The sequence below is a fragment of the Oncorhynchus keta genome, chromosome 10, assembly GCF_023373465.1.
Source record: "Oncorhynchus keta strain PuntledgeMale-10-30-2019 chromosome 10, Oket_V2, whole genome shotgun sequence".
NCBI classification, from domain to species: Eukaryota; Metazoa; Chordata; class Actinopteri; order Salmoniformes; family Salmonidae; genus Oncorhynchus; species Oncorhynchus keta.
The window spans coordinates 63,600,380-63,620,979 of record NC_068430.1 but is presented as its reverse complement, the minus strand read 5'-3'; the positions used below and the strand labels follow the sequence as shown (position 1 = coordinate 63,620,979).

The following is a 20,600-nucleotide window of genomic DNA, read 5'->3' as shown; positions in this document are numbered from 1 at the left end:
TGCATCCCAAACAGCACCCTATTCCCTATATAGTGCGCTACTTTTGACCAGGGCCTCAGTGCATTATATAGGGAATAGTGTCATATTTGGGATGCAGTCTCAGGGCCGGTTGCTTCATATTTAATGTTCAGCTACGATGGGGATGAAGTATAGTGGTTAGGTAATGTCCCTAATGAGGGGTTAATGAGAGGAGTGGAGTTTTGAAAGGTTGCTGGTGCTGAGTTATAGAATTAGAATTCCATTCAGTTCTATGTCTATGGTTGTAGCTACCACGGCAATTTGTTACTTCAAAAACGTTCGAGGTCTTTATAATCCATTAGGACACATATTTATATCAGCAACATTTTATACACTGCCTGTGGGGCATATTCTGGCCCTGTCCATTGAGCTGAAATGTTACCAAAGCAACGCTTTGACTGCGAAAGAACATGGATAGACGGGAAGAATAACAGGTCGTAGCTTCACTGATGCCAGAACAAACATACATAATCATTTAGCTTTTGCGAAATAGGCCTAACAAATTGTGCCAGGAAAAGTAGTTCTCCCTTTGGTGGAGAGGGAAATGCAAGGAGCGATATAATAGCTGAGATGCAATGAGACATGTATATGTGGACAATCAACGTTTTCCAGCCAGCTTTTAATTATGGATACGACACTGATAAGCCATATGCTCGTAAATAATTGGATAAATGACCATATGCGTCTCCTTTGGGTGGGTCAGTGCTACATTTAGTTGTAATGCTTTGTAAATGTTATGCACACATAAATACCATAGTCAGACATAATGTTTAATAATAATGTAGTAAATAATTATAACTTTTTAAAATGAAAAGGGTTATGATGCCAAAGTCACCCACGGGTACTTGTCTTGAATGTCACATGATGGAAGCTTCGTCGTGGGTTTGATGCTTGATTGAAGAGCTGTGTCGTATTCAGCTCACTCGAATCCAGAACGTTGATGAAGAAAAGTCTATGGGTGCCAATCTCTTCACCGTAGTTTTATCCAAAAGAGGGACATTATTTGTGATCTGCATTTCGCAAAAGCTCACTTTGATTTCGTTTAATCAGTGAAGCTTCATAGGCTAACCATATCCCCAGAGGCTGCCGCTGCCCAACTGCTGGCGCCAGGCTGAAGTGGAGTGCGCAACGAGTATTGTCCTGTTGTGGGGCACTAAGTGCGCGACACATCCACTGCTTCTCCGCGAGTCTGTAGACAAGTGTAGAGCGACGCGAGAGGAACAGTATTGTAAGAAAAATAGCGCTTTCCTCGACGAGACTTATTTGTGAAGGTAAACTATGTTTATTTGAATTATTTCCTTTCCTTGTGAAGTGTCTTTAGTAGGCTGTCCGAAATGGGTTCAGTTGACATATAGGTGCTCAGAAGCGCCTCTTTAGTTTGTTCGTCTCCACGTGATATACTATTGTTTTCTACATTCACTGCTTTGTAAAAAAATACTTATTTTTAGAAGCTTACGCTTATTCCTGGGATGTAGGCTCTAGCAATGTAAAAAATGTAACTGTAAAGGTCGAACAATGATACAATAAATACTATCCTTTGTATAAATATTCAAATCCATTTAGTCAGCTATTGAGTTTAAGGTGGAGGGAAAACCTTCACTTCCATAAACAACTTTTTACCATATCGATGTGAATACGAACAGGTAGTTTTTACGACTGTGTGGGAATGATATTTTCAGCATGAACTAATGTGTAAGCATAGTTTTTTTTAAAGACAAGTCTGGAATTGACGTTGTAGATATAATTGCAAGCCCTTGCTTTGAAAATCGAAACGATATTGAACTCATCCCACTTGGTAATTTAATTTAGGTTTAGTGCGTTACTGAAGAGCAGGACCAGGCAGACGTTGGTGGAAAGTGGAGTCCGTATCGATTTTGTTTGGTGGTTTGAGTATCTGTGATGCTGTTATACGTTTGATAGCATATTTCACTATCACTGTGATCAAACTCCCAAACCTGAAACGATCGAAAACGTTCTAACTTTACCTTACTGAATAGTGTTATTGACTGTGTGTTTGTTTATTCCATGTTTAACTCTTGTGTTGTGCTTTGGTTTATCTTGGCCAGGTCGCAGTTGTAAATGAGAACTTGTTCTCAACTAGCCTACCTGGTTAAATAAAGGTGATTTTTATTTATTTTTTATTTTTTAAGTAATAGGATACATACACGTGCACATTAACACAACCATTGCCAGAGCCCATTGGGGCGAGTTGGGCAGCACATGGTATTGGCATGTGTGCTTTAGTTGCATGGGCACACAATCATGGAATAGTCCCAATCAGTATTATCCAGTGAAAGTCTAACAGGTTAGGTTGGGCTACATGTTGTTCATGTAGATAATCAACAAAATCAAGGATCGGAATGAGAAATTGGGTGATTTTGTCTTGTGCTTTACTTACAGTTGATTATTATTTACAATCCTGCGACACTTGTGACAAAGGCGTTCCTTGCATGCCAGACTTGCCCTTTGCATCCCCAGTTTATACCGTGATAGTTGCCATAATCGGCAGGTAGCTTAGTGGCTAGAGCGTTGAGCCAGTAACCGAAAGGTTTCTGGATCGAATCCCCGACCTGACAGGGTAAAAGTCTGTCGTTCTGCCACTGAACAAGGCAGTTAACCCACTGTTCCTCGTTAGGCCTTCATTGTAAATAAGAATTTGTAATAGGATACATGCACGTTCACATTAACCCAACTTGCCTAGTTAATTAAAGGTTACATAATCAAAGACCAACTAACTGTATCGTTTTGAATAAAACTGACTTTTAAAAATTGCTGTTAAAGTCATAATAACTCATTTCTCTCTTACTTCATTATCTGCCAAGTCTATACATGCCTGTAGCCTTGGAGACTGGCAGTCATGAACACGGACCAATGTTATTTAACCTTCTGGCGGTTACCACAGGCTAATTCACAGCCGATGTACACTGACACAGCGTCAGCATCTGCTTGACAGGGAGCTAATACCACTCTCCCTCTTTTTCTGTTGGAGGTCCCATATCACAGGGCCTGCCTCTTTTTGTACAGTCTGTCCTGCTGTCTGTCCGCTTTACACTATTACACTGTCTCAGCCAGCCTGCCTATGCTTCTGTCTGTCTGTCTGTCTCCTCTCTCCTATGGCACTGTCATAACAACACACTGACTCGTGACTTTTACATCTAAGTTCTGTTTTTTCCGACTGGCTCATTAGCCTATTCTGTCACACCCTGATCTTTCACCTGTCCTTGTGATTGTCTCCACCCCCCTCCAGGTGTCGCACATTTTCTCCCATTATTCCCTGTGTATTTATACCTGTGTTCTCTGTTTGTCTGTTGCCAGTTCGTCTTGTTTGTCAAGCCTACCAGTATTTTTTTTGGTGTCGGCTTCTGCTTTTCCCCAGTCTCTCTTTTCTCATCCTCTTGGGTTTTGACCCTTGCCTGTCCTGACCCTGTATCCACCTGCCTGCCCCTGAGAACTGCCTGCCTGCCTTGTACCTTTGCCCCACCTTTGGATTACCGACCTCTGCCAGACCTGAGCCTGCCTGCTGTCCTGTTCCGATGCCGCTGTTGCTGTAGTAAACATTGTTACTTCGACACGGTCTGCATCTGGGTCTTACCTTGATACCTGATATATTCTTCCTTAATGTGGGAACCTTAGTATTGTGCTGCACACAAAAGATACACGGCCAAGTTAAGCACTAAAAGAGAGAGTACGTGGTCTCATTACAAAGCCAGAGAATGTGCCATTTCTCCGGGTGACTGGCTGTGTTTTGCCATTTGCCCCTCAAACATGACGTATGCTTCTATGTTATGATGAACCGTGGGAGAGTTCATCGTTGCATACAGTTTCAATGTCCTACAGCTGAGGTATAAAGATACTAGTGTATGTGTTTTATTTGAAGTGAAAATACATTTGAACAGATCCCATATAGATTTCTGACATAATCAACAGTGGAGTGTCATCTGAAAGATTTTATTTGAGAAAATGATCACCACACTTACTCATTTTATTTTTGGATCAGTTGATTGACAGGCTGCTGACATTCTAGCCTTGTTTGAAGAGGCAGAAATACTTTATTTGGATAGTCCATCTGTAGATGCTCTACAGATTATCTTTACGCTAACTATCTACTAACTCCAACCTTAACCCTTATCTTTACCCTAAATATAACCCTTACCCTACACCAAACCTTAACCCTAACCCTTATTCTAAACTTAACCCTGACCCTTATTCTAAACTTAACCCTGACCCTTACTGTAACCTTTGCAAGCAGTTGCTTATCAACAGAGTTTGCTGATAGTATGACCATCTGTAGAGCACTTACAGACGGAAAATCGGGACTATCCAAATAAAGTGTGACCGAAGAGACGAGCACAGCAAAGAAACACTGGCTGAGATCTGTCAGGGAGATGCCTTTGGAGCAGCATAAAAGGCTCGGAGCGAGGCAAGCATGGCTCAAGCCTACTAACATGTTCTGACACGAACTGTCCCCGGGCACTCAGTCAGAGGCAGTCCCTTGTTGCCTCTGAACCCTAAAGACTCGAGGCTGGTAAGATGCCCTCTGCAGAGTCTCCAGAGGTTTAACTGTTGGGTTGAGTTTGCGTTCAAAAATGAAATACTCTTTTTCTTTTTGTTGTTGTTGTGGAAATATACATCTTTAGATGGAGGGCCGTTGGAATGTTGTTTTGGGAGCACGGTGGTGAAATAACATGACCTTTATGCCGTCCCCTTGCCTGGTATTTATTTTCGTGCTAAGCGACAGGTTTCGGGATATTTTTATAGCCAAAAATACAGCGTTACTAACAACAGTCTCTTGTGACGTATAGTAGATACTCTTGTAAGCATGGTGCTGGGGAAGCGTACCGGGAGTCTCGGAGTGTTTTGTAGGTCAGGAAGACTGTTTGACGTATGCGTATGACTGATTTAGCACAGCCCTGTAGTGCCTATGCTACTGTATGCTAGTGTTATATACAGGGGCTATGGAGTGTGATGATTGTGGCTAGCTAACTGCTAGCTCCCTCCATAGCTGTGTTGGGGCTCCATGTCATGTCCCCCATGTCCAGCCACTGTCCACAGGGCTCTATAGTCCTCTGATGCTGTCCACCCCACTGACCGCCAACTCGCATCAGTGGAACACACAAGCCATGTTACTCTGGAGACGGTGCATAGCGACATCCGGCCGTCATGGAAACTGGGTCAGTGGCTTTCACGAAAGGAGTGTACAGATGAATCCTTGACAGTGACAGAGAAATAATGTTTTTTTTTTTTTTAACAGACATTTTGGTTAACATTAATTTCTGTTCTACTACTGACAAATGTTTGAGTAACTCCAGATGTTATTGTGTTGGATTATAACCAGGTCCTAGTGTGACAATCACGTTCAGTGGTGGGGACCAAGTCAGTTGGGTAATTGATGCCTAAATGGCTGTTTATACTGTTGAATTTGCATGAGCTGCTATGTTCAGAATGCTTGGTATTAAAATGAGCAGGTATGTTCAGAATGCTTGGTATTAAAATGAGCAGGTATGTTCAGAATGCTTGGTATTCAAATGAGCAGGTATGTTCAGAATGCTTGGTATTCAAATGAGCAGGTATGTTCAGAATGCTTGGTATTCAAATGAGCAGGTATGTTCAGAATGCTTGCTATTCAAATGAGCAGGTATGTTCAGAATGCTTGCTATTCAAATGAGCAGGTATGTTCAGAATGCTTGCTATTCAAATGAGCAGGTATGTTCAGAATGCTTGGTATTCAAATGAGCAGGTATGGTCAGAATGCTTGCTTTTAAAATGAGCAGGTATGTTCAGAATGCTTGGTATTCAAATGAGCAAGTATGTTCAGAATGCTTGGTATTCAAATGAGCAGGTATTTCAGAATGCTTGGTATTCAAATGAGCTGGTATAGCCTATTAGCAACATCTACAAACACAGTCGATGACATGTAAATCAAACTCTACAAATCCCAAATTACACTAGCCCATAGATCCTAACAAGGACGGTTCCAAGCAACCAATGGATAACACCATAGCCTAAAAATATCAACATCAAAAGACTAAACATAAATTCCATATGTGATCCTGACCAGTGACCACCCTTTTTCCATGAGGCTGTGAGAGTTATTGGAACAGAGTTCTGATTCATTGCAGGTTGTTTACCCCCCCCAATCATTGACTTTCCGACCGTTGTGTTGAAAAACGGTAGTTGGCTTTTGGATTGAATAGAGGCTGATGAGGCTGGGTGCGTGCTAATTGAATGGACAGCGAGAGTACTGACTGACCTAGTTCCATTAGTGATGATGCAGTGGGTTCCATTCCACTGGGGACAGTTAGATGCATGGTCAATCTGATATCTGCTGTGGCCATACAGCATTTACTACGATGCGGCCTCCGCCGAAGTCAGAGCAAACTTACTTTTTGCACTTCGCGGAGCAGAGCTGTTGTCAAGGAAGTGAGTTTGTTTATACAGAACCTCCCGCCCCAACCTACCGTCAACCAATCGTGTCAATGCGGAGCTGTACGGAGCCATCCGCGTTATTACAAAATTTGAGAGGTGAACTGCGATGTGTTATGGAGCTTGATTTGGGCTCTGTATTCCTCCGGAGCCTCCGACCACATTTTCGGATCAAGCATAAATTTCCTTTTGGACTCCGCCCTCGCGTGGTGAGTGGCGGGAGACACCACAGAACAGACCTGGGTCATGTTCATAAGGCACCAACTGGAGAAAAATGAAACAGAACTGGGACTTGTCGAACAAGAAACTATAATTTTAGTTTTCTTTTGCAGAATATTTTAAAGCATTTTCTATTGCTTGCTTTATGAACATAACCCAGAGTAGGTGCATGGTCAAAATGGCTTCAGGTGCAGTCAAATAAGACTGTTTAGGTTTCTATAGTAATAAAAAATACTAGACACTAAACAGAACAAGATTGTTGCTGTTGGGTGTTCATCCGTGTATTGGATTCCAGTCACAGAATGGATGTGCCCTTCTTCTTCAAAGGTAGTTTGTTATAATGCAAAGAGGGATTATGAGGCTTTTTGGATCTCCCGGCTTTGGCCCTGGAAGCTTTGAACATCTAATGAGAAACATTGGTCAATAGACAGTTTTCCTCGGCTCAATCGCCATTCATAATCCCGTACGGGCAGGACCAATGTTTGGACTGAATTAGTATTCATAGTAGATTGAATGAGGCCTGTTGATCTCTTTGTGTGCGTGTGAATGGACATGATGCAGAATTTGGTTATTGGCTGTGGGTATCCTTTGATCTAATCTGAAAAGTGTGTGTGTGTGTGTGCAGATGCAAGCATGTGTGTTATGTGCATTTGTCAATAAGTTTCTTGGAAACCAATGACTCACACATAGAACTGGCAAGTTGGACATCATCATAGCTCCCTGTACTCCCCACTGTACCATGGCAACCGGTATTAAGCCTTTGCCAAGACTGTGCTTCATGTGGCAAGGACGGGACACAATGACACTCAAACAATGATATATTCCAAATTGTCAACTGGGTGGTTCTAGCCCTGACTGGAGATTGGCTGAAAGCTGTGGTATATCAGACCGTATACCATGGGGTATGACAAAATGTATTTTTACTACTCTAATTGTGTTGTGTCGTGACTAAGAACAGCCCTTAGCTGTGGTTTATTGGCCGTATACCACAACCCCTTGGGCCTTATTGCTTAAATAGACTCCCTGTTTGGATCCTGTCTTTTGTCTAAGATGTGACACTTATAAGTGGATCCATACCAATCTAGGAAACTTGTTTAAAAAAAAAAAAAATCCTAAATCAAAACACCACTAGCTACTGATGATAAGCATTTAATCGTGCTATCATTTGGGTGGGCAGAGCAAATGGCTCCTCAAAAGGATGCGGCCACTAGGATAATGATATCTAAGGGATTCTGAAATAACAACTAAAATATTACATATTAATCTTTTCTTTCTCATTTTCATGTTGAGTTAGAGGATATTGTTCTGCCCTAATGGCATCTATTTCACCATGACACTTAGACGTCAACTAGATTAGACTGCATTCCCACTTCTGACTGCCTGGTATTTTCACTGTAGAAAAGATAAGTCTGTCTGGATATTTCTCCTAGTCTTTTACTTGTATATGGGCCAAAGGTCCACAACACCCTGCACTGGTTGCTTTCTCCTGGTATAAGAGTTCATGAATATTCAACAGAATATGCTAATTTGCTAATAACTTCCTGTGGAAGTAGCTGTTTGGACACTTCATAGAACCGGTTAACGAGCATTAATGTACACAGGCAAATCTGTACAAAAAAAACGAACTTTTTTTTTCTTCCCCCAACTGAAAGCTTTAAAATATTTCTACTCTATTTCTTCTGAATTTCAGGTCCATATTGGTTCAAATCCTAGAAGTCCTCATCTTTTAGCATCAGATAGTGACGATGTAGCAAAGCCAGGCATGGCAAAGTTATCCCTGCCTCCACTTGTCTCTGGTCCATTCCATATGTCTTGGGCCCTTCTTTCCCCATCCAAACACTTGTCGAGCCCCTCTGGCAACCAGCCTCCCCATCTGCGACAGCCAGCCCGAAAAGCCTGCAAACGTCACCTTCCAAATACAGTCCCATAGAGTTGGAATGGAGAATCACACACTTTTACCCTATTCCCCCAGCCACTTTAATATGGACAGACTATTTCTGACTGATCGCACAAGGACTAATGACGTCTGTACATTTTTAAACCATCTTGCACTGATGATGCGTGATCAACAGTCAGGCTTGTTCTGTCATTTAATGTTCTGTCATTTATTCGGTCATTATGTTTTGTATAATTTAGTATTCTGTCATTTGGTGCTCTGTCAGTATTGGGATTTAGTGTTCTGTCATTTTGCATTGTCATTCAGTGTCCTGTCGTTTAGGCATAGCGTTTTGTCATTTATAGTTCTCTATTTGAAATGTAGTTTTGTCTACACCAGGAGGTAGGCCTTCTATACATTGAAGCTCAAACTGCCTTGATAGATCTCTATTTTTAGAGGTTTGGTAATGATGCCTTGTGTGTGTGTGTGTGTGTGGGGGAGTAACGAGTGCAACTGGATGCTAGCATCGAATGTTAACCACCCTATGATAAAACACAGTAGCCTGTCAATGAATGGCCTTGTGCGTCACACGCAAGCTAGCGCGCCACATGCTAGCAAAGCCTCTGGTGTTGAAAGGCTGGTATTAATATCTAAGTGGACGTGTGGGTAAGAGCTGTACTGAATGGGGACTGATTGGCTACCTGGTAATGGCCCTCATTTGCTTTCCCCTCATTGCTTACACCTGCTGGACCTTTGTGCTAAAAAGTCCCATTTGATTGACTGGTGAGTCTATGGCTGTGTCCCAATCACTTTATCACCTCCTCGTCTCCTTTCCTAGCTGACCAATGGTAATTTTCCACCTCTGAGTGAGCTACGTGGCCCAAATTTACTTTTGGTCTGAAGAGAAGGCCTATGGACCTTTTTGCCTTCATCCACTTCTAATTAAATGGAATTGATTTTCTAATTGTCCAAATGATAAAGTGGTTAATTGGTAATGATAGAATAGGCCAGTCTCATTACACGCTTAGCTGCACCATAGTGAGTCAACCGTAGTGGGAGAGATGTGTTGCATCCACAGTCAGAGATCAGATGAGATATTTATATTACCACTGTCACACCAATGGCTCTGACTCAGTCCTTTGAAACAATGAACTTGCAAAAGCCCTTTAAATGAGATGCATTAGTCATCTTATGCATTCGTACCCATATATTATCAATATCGTGATACAAAGGGGCCGTGAGGCCATGTTATCAATATCGTGATACAAGGGGCCGTGAGGCCATGTTATCAATATCGTGATACAAAGGGTCCGTGAGGCCATGTTATCAATATCGTGATACAAGGGGCCGTGAGGCCATGTTATCAATATCGTGATACAAAGGGGCCGTGAGGCCATGTTATCCATGCCGTGATACAGGGGGGGCCACGTGAAGTAGAGGTCGGAATGGCTGATAAATTAGGGCCGATTTCAAGTTTTCATTACAATCGGAAATCGGTATTTTTGGGCGCCGATTTGCCTATTTTATTAATTTATTTTTATACCTTTAACTAGGCAAGTCAGTTAAGAACACATTTATCACACACTTATTTTCATTGACGGCCTAGGAACGGTGGGTTAACTGCCTTGTTCAGGGGTAGAACGACAGATTTTCACCTTGTCAGCTCGGGGGATCCAATTTTGCAACCTTACAGTTAACTAGTCCAATGCAATAACGACCGTCCACAAGGAGTGCCTGTTACACAAATGCAGTAAGCCAAGGTAAGTTGCTAGTTAGCATTAAACTTATCTTATAAAAAACAATCAATCATAATCACTAGTTAACTACACATGGTTGATATTAATAGATATTATCTAGCATGTCCTGTGTTGCATATAATCTGACTGAGCATAAAAGTATCTAAGTATCTGACTGAGCGGTGGTGGGCAGAAGCAGGCGTGTAAACATTCATTCAAACAGCACTTTCGTGTGTTTTGCCAGCAGCTCTTCGTTGTGCATCAAGCATTGCGCTGTTTATGACTTCAAGCCTATCAACTCCGGAGATGAGGCTGGTGTAACCGAAGTGAAATGGCTAGCTAGTTAGCGAGCGCTAATAGCGTTTCAAACGTCACTCGCTCTGAGCCTTCTTGTAGTTGTTCCCCCTGCTCTGCATGGGTAATGCGGCTTTGATGGTGGCTGTTGTTGTTGTGTTGCTGGTTCGAGCCCAGGGAGGAGCGAGGAGAGGGACGGAAGCTATACTGTTACACTTGCAATGCTAAAGTGCCTATTAGAACATCCAATAGTCAAAGGTTAATGAAATACAAATAGTATAGAGGGAAATAGTCCTATAATTCTTAGAATAAGTACAACCTAAAACTTCTTACCTGGGAATATTGAAGACTCATGTTAAAAGGAACCACCAGCTTTCATATGTTCTCATGTTCTGAGCAAGGAACTGAAACGTTAGCTTTCTTACATAGCACATATTGCACTTTTACTTTCTTCTCCAACACTTTGTTTTTGCATTATTTAAACCAAATTGAACATGTTTCATTATTTACTTAAGGCTAAATTGATTTTATTGATGTATTATATTAAGTTAAAATAAGTGTTCATTCAGTGTTGTTGTAATTGTCATTATTACAAATACATGTAAAAAGAAAAGAAAAAAAGGCAGATTAATTGGTAGCAGCTTTTTTGGTCCTCTAATAATCGGTATCGACGTTGAAAAATCATAATCGGTCGACCTCTAACATGAAGCCATGCAAATCGTTGCAAAGAGAGAAAAACAAAGCCTTAATAGACTGGTATTTCTCTCACACACACACTCCCACTCAAAAACAGCCAGTGACAGTAAACAGACAACTCATTATGTAAAAGGACTGCCTTTTCAACACATATCCCCATGCATGCCCAGAAATCAGGCTTCCAGCTAGCGTGGGCAACAGCTCCTGCAACCAAGTGATCAGTGCTGCTTATGACTGATGAGCATCAACATCAATATGCTGTTGCATATGTCACGCCATCAAAGTGTAAGAATGCTGGACTTTTGCTTGACTAGATCATGTTGTGTTAATCAGATGGGTCTTGACTGGATCATGTTGTGTTAATCAGATGGGTCTTGACTGGATCATGTTGTGTTAATCAGATGGGTCTTGACTGGATCATGTTGTGTTAATCAGATGGGTCTTGACTGGATCATGTTGTGTTAATCAGATGGGTCTGGACTGGATCATGTTGTGTTAATCAGATGGGTCTTGACTGGATCATGTTGTGTTAATCAGATGGGTCTTGACTGGATCATGTTGTGTTAATCAGATGGGTCTTGACTGGATCATGTTGTGTTAATCAGATGGGTCTTGACTGGATCATGTTGTGTTAATCAGATGGGTCTTGACTGGATCATGTTGTGTTAATCAGATGGGTCTTGACTGGATCATGTTGTGTTAATCAGATGGGTCTTGACTGGATCATGTTGTGTTAATCAGATGGGTCTTGACTGGATCATGTTGTGTTAATCAGATGGGTCTTGACTGGATCATGTTGTGTTAATCAGATGGGTCTGGACTGGATCATGTTGTGTTAATCAGATGGGTCTGGACTGGATCATGTTGTGTTAATCAGATGGGTCTTGACAGGATCATCTTGTGTTAATCAGATGGGTCTTGACTGGATGATGTTGTGTTAATCAGATGGGTCTTGACTGGATCATGTTGTGTTAATCAGATGGGTCTGGACTGGATCATGTTGTGTTAATCAGATGGGTCTTGACTGGATGATGTTGTGTTAATCAGATGGGTCTTGACTGGATCATGTTGTGTTAATCAGATGGGTCTTGACAGGATCATCTTGTGTTAATCAGATGGGTCTTGACTGGATGATGTTGTGTTAATCAGATGGGTCTTGACTGGATCATGTTGTGTTAATCAGATGGGTCTTGACTGGATCATGTTGTGTTAATCAGATGGGTCTTGACTGGATCATGTTGTGTTAATCAGATGGGTCTTGACTGGATCATGTTGTGTTAATCAGATGGGTCTTGACTGGATCATGTTGTGTTAATCAGATGGGTCTTGACTGGATCATGTTGTGTTAATCAGATGGGTCTGGACTGGATCATGTTGTGTTAATCAGATGGGTCTGGACTGGATCATGTTGTGTTAATCAGATGGGTCTTGACTGGATGATGTTGTGTTAATCAGATGGGTCTGGACTGGATCATGTTGTGTTAATCAGATGGGTCTTGACTGGATCATGTTGTGTTAATCAGATGGGTCTGGACTGGATCATGTTGTGTTAATCAGATGGGTCTGGACTGGATCATGTTGTGTTAATCAGATGGGTCTTGATAGGATCATCTTGTGTTAATCAGATGGGTCTGGACTGGATCATGTTGTGTTAATCAGATGGGTCTGGACTGGATCATCTTGTGTTAATCAGATGGGTCTGGACTGGATCATGTTGTGTTAATCAGATGGGTCTTGACAGGATCATCTTGTGTTAATCAGATGGGTCTTGACTGGATCATGTTGTGTTAATCAGATGGGTCTGGACTGGATCATGTTGTGTTAATCAGATGGGTCTTGACAGGATCATCTTGTGTTAATCAGATGGGTCTTGACTGGATCATGTTGTGTTAATCAGATGGGTCTTGACTGGATCATGTTGTGTTAATCAGATGGGTCTTGACAGGATCATGTTGTGTTAATCAGATGGGTCTTGACAGGATCATCTTGTGTTAATCAGATGGGTCTTGACTGGATCATGTTGTGTTAATCAGATGGGTCTTGACTGGATCATGTTGTGTTAATCAGATGGGTCTTGACTGGATCATGTTGTGTTAATCAGATGGGTCTTGACTGGATCATGTTGTGTTAATCAGATGGGTCTTGACTGGATCATGTTGTGTTAATCAGATGGGTCTTGACTGGATCATGTTGTGTTAATCAGATGGGTCTGGACTGGATCATGTTGTGTTAATCAGATGGGTCTGGACTGGATCATGTTGTGTTAATCAGATGCGTCTTGACAGGATCATCTTGTGTTAATCAGATGGGTCTTGACTGGATGATGTTGTGTTAATCAGATGGGTCTGGACTGGATCATGTTGTGTTAATCAGATGGGTCTTGACTGGATCATGTTGTGTTAATCAGATGGGTCTTGACTGGATGATGTTGTGTTAATCAGATGGGTCTGGACTGGATCATGTTGTGTTAATCAGATGGGTCTTGACTGGATGATGTTGTGTTAATCAGATGGGTCTTGATTGGATCATGTTGTGTTAATCAGATGGGTCTTGACAGGATCATCTTGTGTTAATCAGATGGGTCTTGACTGGATGATGTTGTGTTAATCAGATGGGTCTTGACTGGATCATGTTGTGTTAATCAGATGGGTCTGGACTGGATCATGTTGTGTTAATCAGATGGGTCTTGACTGGATCATGTTGTGTTAATCAGATGGGTCTTGACTGGATCATGTTGTGTTAATCAGATGGGTCTTGACTGGATCATGTTGTGTTAATCAGATGGGTCTGGACTGGATCATGTTGTGTTAATCAGATGGGTCTGGACTGGATCATGTTGTGTTAATCAGATGGGTCTTGACTGGATCATGTTGTGTTAATCAGATGGGTCTGGACTGGATCATGTTGTGTTAATCAGATGGGTCTTGACTGGATGATGTTGTGTTAATCAGATGGGTCTTGACTGGATCATGTTGTGTTAATCAGATGGGTCTGGACTGGATCATGTTGTGTTAATCAGATGGGTCTTGACAGGATCATCTTGTGTTAATCAGATGGGTCTGGACTGGATCATGTTGTGTTAATCAGATGGGTCTTGACTGGATCATCTTGTGTTAATCAGATGGGTCTGGACTGGATCATGTTGTGTTAATCAGATGGGTCTTGACAGGATCATCTTGTGTTAATCAGATGGGTCTTGACTGGATCATGTTGTGTTAATCAGATGGGTCTGGACTGGATCATGTTGTGTTAATCAGATGGGTCTTGACAGGATCATCTTGTGTTAATCAGATGGGTCTTGACTGGATCATGTTGTGTTAATCAGATGGGTCTTGACTGGATCATGTTGTGTTAATCAGATGGGTCTTGACAGGATCATGTTGTGTTAATCAGATGGGTCTTGACAGGATCATGTTGTGTTAATCAGATGGGTCTTGACAGGATCATCTTGTGTTAATCAGATGGGTCTTGACTGGATCATGTTGTGTTAATCAGATGGGTCTTGACTGGATCATGTTGTGTTAATCAGATGGGTCTTGACAGGATCATGTTGTGTTAATCAGATGGGTCTTGACAGGATCATGTTGTGTTAATCAGATGGGTCTTGACAGGATCATCTTGTGTTAATCAGATGGGTCTTGACTGGATCATGTTGTGTTAATCAGATGGGTCTTGACTGGATCATGTTGTGTTAATCAGATGGGTCTTGACTGGATCATGTTGTGTTAATCAGATGGGTCTTGACTGGATCATGTTGTGTTAATCAGATGGGTCTGGACTGGATCATGTTGTGTTAATCAGATGGGTCTGACTGGATCATGTTGTGTTAATCAGATGGGTCTTGACAGGATCATCTTGTGTTAATCAGATGGGTCTTGACTGGATCATGTTGTGTTAATCAGATGGGTCTTGACTGGATCATGTTGTGTTAATCAGATGGGTCTTCTCCCCCAACAAGATTTAGATGCAAGTGGCTGATTCCACTGGTTGTCATATGGTGTATGCACTGGATCATGTTGTGTTAATCAGATGGGTCTGGACTGGATCATGTTGTGTTAATCAGATGGGTCTGGACTGGATCATCTTGTGTTAATCAGATGGGTCTTGACTGGATGATGTTGTGTTAATCAGATGGGTCTTGACTGGATCATGTTGTGTTAATCAGATGGGCTGAATTATGGAATATGAGGAGTAATTCACAGGCCTCCCCAGCACTATTAGTGGTGTGTGGTTTTGGCCTGAGGCAAAGCGAGGGCAGACAGACCTGCAACTGCAGTTAAAAGTTCAGCTTTTTCAAAATCAGGCCAATGTTCATGAAGCAGGATACACTGTATGGCTCTTCTAAAAGTATGTTGAGAGATCAGGGCACTAGGCTAGATTTAACTTACTTTAAAAAAAATACAGCTAAACAACTGACAAAGTAATACACTAATATAAAAGTACACTAAACTATGATACACCGATTAGATGTCAGGATGGAAAGGAGAGCAGGGTGGATTACTGGGACATTTTACATATTGAGACATGCCTGGCAGGCAGAGCTGCCTCCCAGGTAACGCTCATGGCTTAAGTTTGTCTGGCAATTGACAACTGGGACGCAGACATGACCATTGGGTCTTAGCCATTGTCTTACAATTGACCATTAGGACATAGACATGGCCTTATCATTGACTACTATGACACCGACCACTACCTTTTTCTATTAACTCCATCCTCTCTGTCTCCCTGCAGCTCCTCTTTCTGCCGGCGGCGCTTCCTGCAGTTGTGGATGTGGTATGACCCTGTGTGGCAGGAAGGTGTTGACAGTGCTAAGCAGCGTGTTCGCTGTGTGCGCCCTGGGCCTGCTGGGCATCGCTGTCAGTACTGACTACTGGCTCTATCTGGAGGAGGGCGTCATCCTGCCCCTCAATCAGAGCACTGAGTTACGCATGTCCCTGCACTCGGGCCTCTGGAGGGTCTGCTTCACAGCTGGTAAGTTAGGGGTAGACGTTGCCCCTTAATTACAGATCTAGGATCAGTTCAGATTAGAGATGCATATGTCCCTGCAGTCAGAGCTGAAAAAAAAGATATATGCTTTGTCACCAACACCAGATAGGTATAGTGAAATTTGTGGTTTTACGGGATCAGCCATACACTCTTAGAAAAAAAGGGTTCCAAAAGGGTTCTTCCGCTGACCCCGTGGAGAACCTATTTTGGTTCCAGGTAGAACCCTTTTGGAACATACAACTTAAAAAGGTTCTCCTATTGGGACAGCCAAAGAACCCTTTTGGTGGAACCATTTGGGTTGTATGTACCTTTTCTACAGAGGGTTCTACCTGGAACCAAAAAGGATTATATCTGGAACCAAAGAAAGGTTATTCTATGGGGACTGCCATATACCCCTTTAAGGTTCTAGATAACACCTTTTTTTTCCCTAAGAGTTGAGTTTAGTAGTACGGCGCCCCTGTAGCAAATTAGGGTTAAGTGCCTTGCTCAAGGACACATAGTCAGATTTGTACTTTGTCGGTTCGGGTAATAGAACCAGCTTTCGGTTACTGGCCCAACGCTCTAACCGCTAAGCTACCTGCCACCCTAGATGTTGCCCCTTACCCTTAGGCACAAATCTAGGATCAAGGTATAGTCTGCCCCTTAGGTGTCCCGAGATCATCATAACCATTCAGGGACACTGACCATTGTTTACTTCAGTATCTGAAGTTTCTACGTCTGATGACTGGTAGCTTCTAGCTGGCCTCTGTGCCAGTCTGTTTCTGTTTTGGTAAGTGATGACAGGAGTTGGCGAGAAGGAGAAATAGGCTGGCACTGCAGGCTGGTTCACTAGACTCTTGAGAGTCAAATGTTCATCCTCTTCTCTCTCCACTCCCTCTCGGCTACGTCCCAGTGACCTGTCCTTGAGTTACCCTGTCTCCCCATGTTGGGTTATTACCATGTCCTATCAACTCAGCCTGGCTGCTCTCTCACTCTAGGATGCTGACTGTGAAAAAAAAATCATGCTCTTCTCCATTCTCTTTTTCCTTTGTCACTACCCCATGTGTCCCATTGCTGACGTGTTCCTCAGCGCTGGCCAATGCCACTCGTCATTCCAGCATACAACACCTGCATTATTATCCAGGCCCATAAACTGGCCCGCTTTCTGAAGACGCAGTAGTGACCCTACTAGCCAAGCTAAACCAACACCCCTGTTCACCTTCTCCTCTGACTGCTAAAAGCCTTGTTTCAAGGGGAACTAACACAGGCTTTTCTCCACCCCGCATGGTTACCTTGTGCCCTATCACAGGGAAGCTCTACCCCTTCCGGCCCCACCCCATCACTGCACTGAGACGCCACCCCTTTTCTCTCTGAGCGACGCTATCTTTCAAAGTGTTTCCAAGCAGTAAAACAGGTGTTCACTTCCTCTCTGATGTACTGTCGTCTCTCCCAAGGTAGCTGAGGCTGACACAATCAAATGTAGCCAGTGCATTAACTAATGAGCTAACATGTACTGTATTTAAAATGCATGCACTTGCCAAGTAATATTTGTCAGGACAATAAACAGGATTTGTTTCTATATTGCCATTATACCAGTGACGGCTGGTGGAGGTAGAAATGGGGAGGACTGGCTAATTTCTCCCCTCACCAGCATTATACTTCCCAGGAAGTATCACAGTGACATGATGGTACAAAGTGACATGATGGTACAAAGTGACATGATGGTACAAAGTGACATGATGGTACAAAGTGACATGATGGTACAAAGCACATTTACATTTACATTTAAGTCATTTAGCAGACGCTCTTATCCAGAGCGACTTACAATGTACTTCCATGTAAACATGTATTTTTTAGCCCTCCGTGTCTATCCTGACCTCCACATGTTCTCAAGCAACACGCTGTCAACATGAAATGTTTCTGTGGTGATTAAATAGCAAATGTTTTGCCTTGGTCCAAAAGACCAACTTCCAATGCAGGACTAAGGAGCCATTATTTGTGTTTTAGCGGCGATTTAATGACCTTGTTGCTAAACTGCCCCAGCTAGCTGTCTGTTTGACCCAGAAACTCTAGGCTTATGTTTAGTTAGGCCCAGTGTGTCTGTCCCTATCTGACTCAGTACTGTTATGATACATCATTACAACATAAAGAGTGAATGGGGGCTGTGTTATGCCCAGTATTGATGCTGCCGAGCGTCCGTTGAGTGGTAGTGTTAAATGCAGCTTTTGGTTCCAGTCTGTTTGATTTGTGTTTGTATTGACTCTGGTCAATCCACTGATGTATAAAAGCTAACTTCTCTCATGTCCATGAGACTGGGAAGAAGATGTTCTGACTAGGGTGCTATAGTAGTTTAGAAATGGCAAACAGGTCACTGGTTGATCGACATGCACATAAGACCAGTTTCCTGGACTGGAAGACATTTTTCGAGGAGATTTTCCATTGAACATGCTTTTTAGTCCAGGAGTATGACTAGTATGAGTCCGGTAAACCACCTCATGACGAGTAAGAAAAATGAAGGGGATTTGTTATATTGAGTTAGAACAAACTGAAATAAGCCACCTATCGACTTTGGACCATAGACATTAAAACCAGTAGATAGTGCTAACGCTAATGTCATCCATGCATTCCGTATGGACAATTTGAAGGGCGCCATATTGCTGAATGGCACTTCCTCGTAGCCTACCCACCTGTGATTGGTCTGTTTCAGTACATGGTCCTGTATGACAACAAATGTAGTTGTCAGAATGGATCACTGTTTAATTCAATCTATTGATTTGTAGCAAACTTTCAAATAATTCACGTTGGGTTCGAACTTGATCATAATAAACTAATTTTAGAGACTAAAACCTCCCTCAATTTTGGGGGTGTTCTGGCGATTTAGAATTTATGTAGGCTTTCTTGGGCAAACCAGGACTTTTGGCACCGCGAGGTTGCTACGAAGTAGACGACCAGCAGAGCTTGTTACTTCACACTCCAGACCAGAAACTGGGGCCCTGCTTTGGACATGTAGGGGTACTGTACACAAGTACAAATACATGTCCTTTTCTTTCATTCCACCAAACCATCTAACCATGGTTCACCTGTTCACCAAGTCCTCCTCCTGGCCTAACCAGGTACAATGCTGGGTGCTTTAATTTGAATGTTGTTTTTCTGGGCAGAGCTGAGTAGTATTTATGAACATATATACTGTAGTATGTCTAAAAGTTGCAGTCTGATTTGATTCCTTTTATTATGTAATACATTTTACTGCAGTCCATCATCGCCACAGCAATAGTTGTGCAACATCATTATAAATCCATTTGCTGCCATCTCTATATAATTGTGACTTGTCTAGTGTTACTGTCAATGGTGTATGTCATCGTTGACACAATATGGCATGCGTTCCAAATGCCCCCCTTTTCCCTACATAGTGCATTACTTTTGACCAGAGCCCTGGTCATAAGTAGTGCACTATTTAGGGAATAGGGTGCCATTTGGGACAGGCCATTATGGCTTAATAAGGCAGCGAGGGATCCCATGGCTCTTCATTTGCCTTCTAGTAATTAAATTATACCAGACTGACAGCAAAGACTCACTTATTGAAGAGGGTTAATTACTGCTAAGATTCTGCAGCGTGAGAGAGAGATTCAAACCCACGCACACACATACACACACACACCATCACCTGTGGGTAGGGTGAAATTAAAATAAACACTCTTTCGTCACAGGACAGGGTGATAAAATGTCATGGCTGGGTGTTGGCACAAACACTTGTATCTTCCTCGTTCCTGATCTAACAACCCTGGTGTCTGTCTGTTTAAATCCATTAACACAACTCTATGCAACAGTTCTCTGTTATGTCTATTCCCAACTCTATGCAACAGTTCTCTCCTATATCTATTCCCAACTCTATGCAACAGTTCTCTGTTATGTCTATTCCCAACTCTATGCAACAGTTCTCTGTTATGTCTATTCCCAACTCTATGCAACAGTTCTCTCCTATATCTATTCCCAACTCTATGCAACAGTTCTCTGTTATGTCTATTCCCAACTCTATGCAACAGTTCTCTCCTATATCTATTCCCAACTCTATGCAACAGTTCTCTCCTATGTCTATTCCCAACTCTATGCAACAGTTCTCTCCTATATCTATTCCCAACTCTATGCAACAGTTCTCTCCTATGTCTATTCCCAACTCTATGCAACAGTTCTCTCCTATGTCTATTCCCAACTCTATGCAACAGTTCTCTCCTATATCTATTCCCAACTCTATGCAACAGTTCTCTCCTATGTCTATTCCCAACTCTATGCAACAGTTCTCTGTTATGTCTATTCCCAACTCTATGCAACAGTTCTCTCCTATGTCTATTCCCAACTCTATGCAACAGTTCTCT

At 42.3% G+C, this 20,600-nt stretch overlaps 1 protein-coding gene across 3 annotated transcripts in view; it reads left to right on the top strand.

Moving 5' to 3' along the window:
- The first annotated feature begins 235 nt into the window (after positions 1 to 235).
- LOC118371475 (voltage-dependent calcium channel gamma-5 subunit-like) overlaps positions 236 to 20,600 on the top strand; it is a 36,023-nt gene continuing 15,658 nt past the window's right edge. The window contains exons 1-2 of one of the 3 annotated variants that reach the window (XM_035756918.2): positions 236 to 1,289; positions 15,994 to 16,233. In XM_035756918.2, coding sequence (XP_035612811.1) covers positions 16,038 to 16,233 — 196 coding nt within the window. In that variant the 5' untranslated portion in view covers positions 236 to 1,289; positions 15,994 to 16,037. The remainder of the gene's footprint in view (positions 1,290 to 15,993; positions 16,234 to 20,600) is intronic. The other 2 variants (XM_035756920.2, XM_035756919.2) reach the window with 2 other exon arrangements.